A 6,068-nucleotide genomic window follows, 5' to 3' on the forward strand; every position below is an offset into this window, starting at 1 on the left:
TACTCAGCACTGCTGAACGTGGTCTAGACAAGGTCTGCTTGTCAGGCAGAAGGAGAAGGTGCTCCCGGGATGGGAAGGACAACGGGAATTACTCAACACTGCTGAACGTGGTCTAGACAAGGTCTGCACGTCAGGCAGAAGGAGAAGGTGCTCCTGGGACGGGAAGGACAACGGGAATTACTCAGCACTGCTGAACATGGTCTAGACAAGGTCTGCACGTCAGGCAGAAGGAGAAGGTGCTCCCGGGATGGGAAGGACAGTGTGAATTACTCAACACTGCTAAACGTGGTGAATGTGGTAAGTTTTATGCTACATGTGTTTTGCAATCAAAAAGAAAATAGTTGGGGGCACCGGCCCCAAATACCGAGGGTGGAGGGTTCAAACCCAGCCCTGAACAAACTGCAACAACAACAAAAAAACCGGGCATTGTGGCGGGCACCTGTAGTCCCAGCTACTCAGGAGGCTGAGGCAAGAGAATCACCTAAGCCCAAGGAGTTGGAGGTTGCTGTGAACTGTGACACCACAGCACCCTACCAAGGGTTAATAAATGAAGCTTTGTCTCAAAAACAAAACAATAGTGGCCAGGTGCCGTGGCTGGTAACCCTAGCACTGTGGGAAGCCAAGGTGGATGGATCACTTGAGCTCAGGAATTAGAGACCCTATCTTTACTAAAAATAGAAAATAGGCCTGACCGTGGCTCACACCTACAATCCTAGCACTCTGGGAGGATGGAGGGTGGGTGGATCCCCTGAGCTCACAGGTCTGAGACCAGCCTGAGACAGAAATTACTTGAGCTCGAGAGTTTGAGGTTGCCGTCAGCTGTGAGGCCAAGACACTCTAGCCAGGGTGATAGAGTCAGACTCTGTCTCAAAAAAAAGAAAAGAACTTTGGGAGGCTAAAGCCCAGGAGTTGAGGTTGCTGTGAGCTGTAACACCACAACACTCTACCCAGGGTGACAGAGTAAGACTCTGTCTCAAAAAAAAAAAAAGAAAAAAAGGAAAGACAATAGTGTTCTGCCTTCCTACTTGTTAGAGTAATTGACAGGAACAAGATCAAGGGTGGACCAGGAGGTGTCATACTGACAGAGTGGCTTTCGTGCTGAAGAGGGAGACCTGCTGGCCAGGTGGGGTCCTGTGATGGACAGGCCTTGCAGCCAAACAGCCCTTCTCTGGATACTTACTTGATATTTTCTGAGCCCATCCAAACTTGTAGTAGACAAAAAGCAAGTAGAATATGAGGCCGCTCAGAATGAATAAGAAACAGTACAGATACTCCCAGGCGGGCGAGCTGATGATGGGGGCCAGGACCAGGAACACAGATATGAGAGTCACCAGGATGGGGACAACCACGGGCACCTGGGGGCAGAGCGGCAGGTGTCAGGGTCGGCCAGATGCACTTGTTTTCACTTTGAAATTCTCCATTAAAAACTATAGGTACAGAAAGAGTATAATGAACCCTCATGCGCCCCTCCTCCAGTTCCCGTAATTTTTATGTAATTTTGCCAATCTATTTCCTCCACCTTTTTTCTTTTACCTAGAATAGAGATACCAGATTTTAAATGTGATTTTACTTGTGAAATGGTCCGTATAGGTGCCCTAATTCACGAGGACTTTTCCCTTTTCACATGTGTGTTCCCCTCTCCTCCTTTTTTTATCTTGTCACTGATGTGAGGAGGAATTGGATGAATTCTCTGTCATGGTGACTTCGGCTTCACCGGAGGACTTCCTTCTGGTGTCACGTAACTTGCGTCCCCGTCTCCCATCCCCGCTGTGAGCTGGCGGTTAGATTCAGAAGCAGAGTCGATTCCGGCTGGAGCAGCGCGTCCTGAGGTGTGTGGCGTCCTCTGTTGTGCTGCCGAGTTGTGAAGACAGTGGGGACTGGGGAGCAGTCAGCCGCACCAGGATCAATGTCCCCAGTAATTGTTCATGGTTTCACACTAAAAGTAAAGGTAAAACTTTGAATGGTCTTAGCAGCTACACAGGACCATTGTATAGATTTGTTCTTTCGGCGAGAGTCACAAAGTGCTGATTTTCTAAATCTGTCGTTCTGGACAATTGGAGTTTGTCAGGGAAGGCAGGGTAAGTGCTTGGTTCTTTTTCTTGGTTTTCAGAATGATGAGTTTGGCCCTCAAGACCTCTAAAAGCGACTCAAAACTCGTGGCTCTTCGTGTATTTGAGAAGTTTCAGTCTGTGGCAGTCATTCTTGATGTCCAGGACGTCCGGTCAGTGGCTGCCAGGAGCCCTTCAGCCGGGCCTCTGGGTCCTTGCAATGTGACCCCAGGTTCTGCGGGAGCGTTTTGCCTGCAGCCTGGTGGGATGTGCCAGACGCAAGCGTCTCCGTTTCTCAGGGGCAACGTTGATTCCTTTTAGTGGGAAAGGGCATTGAAAAACCATGATTTGGTGACTGGCGTACTTATCTTTTACAAGGACAGACATAAAGTAAGGTTTGTTTTCGAGAAGGAAAAAAATTCATGAATTTACACTGACATTTCCAGTTCAAATGAAAGATTGCCTTCTTTTTTCTTACGCTTTGGGAAATCTTGTTCCTTAATGATTTTAACATAGCTTACTTGCTTTTTATCTTGTAATGTACATATAATAAATGTCAAAATAGCTATACCAGTACTACAACCAGTGGTGGTATGAAGTTTAAGACTTTTAAAAAGTTTTTTTCCAACCACAAGAATATTATATACCACAAGGGAAATTCATTTGGAATACTTATTTTTTTTCCTTTTATTAAGTCATATACACATAGATCATGAATACATTTATGCATTTGTAGGGTACAATGTGTTGGGTTTTTAATACAATTTGGAGTGCTTACATCACACTAATTAATCCAGCCTCATTCAGAAGACTTTAGTATGAGTTGTGCTGTTTCCTCTTCCTGGTCATGCCACCTACTTGTTACAGAGTAAGGTTTATCTGTACTTGTTTTTAATTTTTTCCTTTTTATATTTGTTTCTTAGCATCATAACGTTTAATGTTTCTTGATCTTGCTTTATTCTCTCATTATTTCTTTTGAGAATGAACACACAGACACATGTTCATCTTCTGAACTCTCCCTAAAAGGCAGGGAGTTACGAAAGGGTCCCACCCTGCCTTTCCTTTCCTTTGCTGGGTTTAGACCGTGTGGTGGTCACAGGGAAGGTGGTGGCCGTGACTGTTGCTGCCTCACACAACTCCAGCTTGGATGTGCCACTGTGGAATCAATCCTGGTTGACGGACGCTGGGGTTGTGTTGAACCTTTACTGCTAATGAATGCAGTATAAATAGCGTGTCTATTTCATATTTTTTCCAGTTTCATTAGGGATAGAGTGCCTCAAAAGGGGTTGGCTGAGTCAAAGAGTAGACACACATATAATTTTGGTAAATATCGCCAGATTTTCCTTCATGTACTTGTTACCATTTGTATCCACTAACATTGCAGGAGAGGGTCATTCCCCACAGCCTCACCATGGACCGTGTGGTCAACCTTTTGGATTTCTCACTGGAAAAACTATAAAATACTCCTGAAAGATAGAGAGGTAAGCTTACATAAAAAGTCACATGTGGCTGGGCACCCATAGCTCAGTGGGTAGTGTGCCAGCCACATAAACCAAGGCTGGGGGCTTCGAGCCCAGCCTGGGCCAGCTAAACAACAATGACAACTACAACAAAAAAATAGTGAGGCATTGTGGCAGGTGGCCTGTAATCCCGCTTACTTGGGAGGCTGAGGCAAGAGAATCTCTTAAACCCAAGAGTTTGAGGTTACTGTGAGCTGTGATGCCACAGCACTCTGCCAAGGGTGACGTAGTGAGACTCTGTCTCAAAAAAACAAACACACAAAAAAGATTTCTCCCCATCGGATAGGTGAGAAACTGGTATCTCACTAAGAGAGGAATAATTTCAGAATTCGTTCTCTTAGCAGGAGCCCAGCTGAGTTTGCTGGGGGAGTAGTTTGTGTTTTTCCTTTGAACTATCATTCTTCCATCTCTAAGTTTCAGCATTTCCTGTCTCAATTTCTAGAAACTCTTTAGATGTTTATTAAGATATTAGCCTTTTCTGTGATGTTAATTATAAATATTTTCCCCATTATCTTACATGTTTTTAACTTTGTTTTTTAAAGGATGTATTTTTAGACTTACATGTAACATCTTTCTTCTTTTTAACTTCTAGATTTTTGAATCATAGGAACATTCTCCCCATTCTTGGATGTACAAAGGAATTTGTTTTCTTTACACATCAGCACCACAATAATTAAATTTTAGAATTTCTTTTTTTTTTTTTTTTTTTTTTTTTGAGACAGAGCCTCAAGCTGTCCCCCTGGGTAGAGTGCCGTGGCATTACAGCTCACAGCAACCTCCAACTCCTGGGCTCAAGCGAGTCTCCTGCCTCCGCCTCCCAAGTAGCTGGGACCACAGGCGCCCGCCACAACGCCCGGCCATTTTTTGGTTGCAGCCGTCGTTGTTTGGCGGGTCCGGGCTGGGGATTCAAACCCGCCACCTTAGGTGTACGTGGCTGGCGCCTTAGCCGGTTGAGCTATAGGCGCCGAGCCAAATTTTAGAATTTCTAACATTTAGAAAGGTAGAAATATTTAGAATATTCTAATAGTGTTCTCCTTTTTTTAGGTTCTTCCTGGGTGGTGTTATTTATTCTTCAGTATTAACTTTGTGATTAAACTTGTGTAAACTGCAGGAAAAAATATTAGATGATCCTTTTTACTGCAGTTGTATTAAATTTCTAAGTTAATTTAGGTCACCATTGATACCTTTATGATGTTAAGTTTTCCTATCCAAGAACACATATGACTTTTTCCTTAAGCTTTCCTCAAGTATTTACTGTTGAGCACTCCTGAGTAGATGGGGGATGGTCTGCTGTGTGGCTGGTTTTGTTTGGTGAGATGACTTGCCCTCCCTGTCTGTTCATTGGATGGCGTTTGCATAAAGGGCATTAATTTTTTTTAATTTTTTTTTTTTTTAGAGACAGTGTCCCCCTCAGTAGATTGCCGTGGTGTCTCAGATCACAGCAACCTCCAGCTCTTGAGCTCAAGCAATTCTCTTGCCTCAGCCTCCCGAGTAGCAGGGACCACAGGCACCCATCACAATGCCTGGCTATTTTTTGTTGCTGTTTGGCCAGGGTCAGGTTCAAACCCGGCACCCTCGGTATTTGGGGCCGGCGCCCTACCCACTGAGCCACAGGCACCGCCCAAGGGCATTAATTTTATATTACTACTTTATTTTCTTGTTTTTTTCTTTGATGCTTTTACATCTTCCAGATATATAATTACATTATGTTCCAAAGGAATTTTAGAAACTTTAAAAAATCTTTTCAGGGTATGGTGTTATCACCCTGCCTGCAATCCCAGCACTTTGGGAGGCATAGATGGGAGGACTACATGAGGGTAGGAGTTCAAAACCAGCCTGGGCAAGTGGTGAGACCCTGTCCCTACAAAAAATTTAAAAGTTAGCAGGGCATGTGCCTGTAGTCCCAGCTACTCAAGAGGCTGAGGCAGAAGGATTTCTTGAGCCCAGGAGTTCATTCTTGCATTGAGCTATGATTAGGCTACTGTGCCCCAGTCTGGGTGACAGAGCAAGGGCCCTGTGTCCAAAATACTAAAAATAAATAAAAGGCAGTGCCCATAGCTCAGTGGGAGGGCGCCAGCCACATACACTGAAGCTGGCAGGTTCAAATCCAGCTAGGACAACAATGATAACTGTAACAACAAAAAAAATAGCCAGGCATTGTGGTGGGTGCCTGTGGTCCCAGCTGCTTGGGAGGCTGAGGCAGGAAAATCACTTAGGTCCAAGAGTTTGAGGTTGCTGTGAGCTATGACACCACGGCACTCTACCCAGGGGGAAAATAAATAAATAAATAAATAAAATGGGGGGTTAATCTCTGGAACATGGGAGGTTTTTTAAAAAATTATAAGATGGGCCCAGTGCAGTGGCTCATGCCTGTAGTCCTAATACTCTGGGAGGCCACGGCTTGTGGATTGCTTGAGCTCAGGAGTTCAAGACCAGCTGAGTAAGAGTGAGACACCATCTCTGGGAAAAAAAAAAAAAAAAAACTAGCTAGCTGTTGTGG

The 6,068-nt window shown here is 44.5% G+C and overlaps 1 protein-coding gene across 1 annotated transcript in view; it reads right to left on the minus strand.

Annotated features, from left to right (window-relative positions):
* Positions 1-6,068, minus strand: part of SLC7A9 (solute carrier family 7 member 9) — a 27,439-nt gene that overhangs the window by 1,880 nt on the left and 19,491 nt on the right. The window contains exon 11 of the mRNA XM_003798429.1: positions 1,181-1,355. Within this exon, the coding sequence (XP_003798477.1) occupies positions 1,181-1,355 (175 nt within the window). The remainder of the gene's footprint in view (positions 1-1,180; positions 1,356-6,068) is intronic.

This window comes from Otolemur garnettii, unplaced genomic scaffold (assembly GCF_000181295.1).
Source record: "Otolemur garnettii isolate 467f Iridium unplaced genomic scaffold, OtoGar3 scaffold00135, whole genome shotgun sequence".
NCBI classification, from domain to species: domain Eukaryota; kingdom Metazoa; phylum Chordata; class Mammalia; order Primates; family Galagidae; genus Otolemur; species Otolemur garnettii.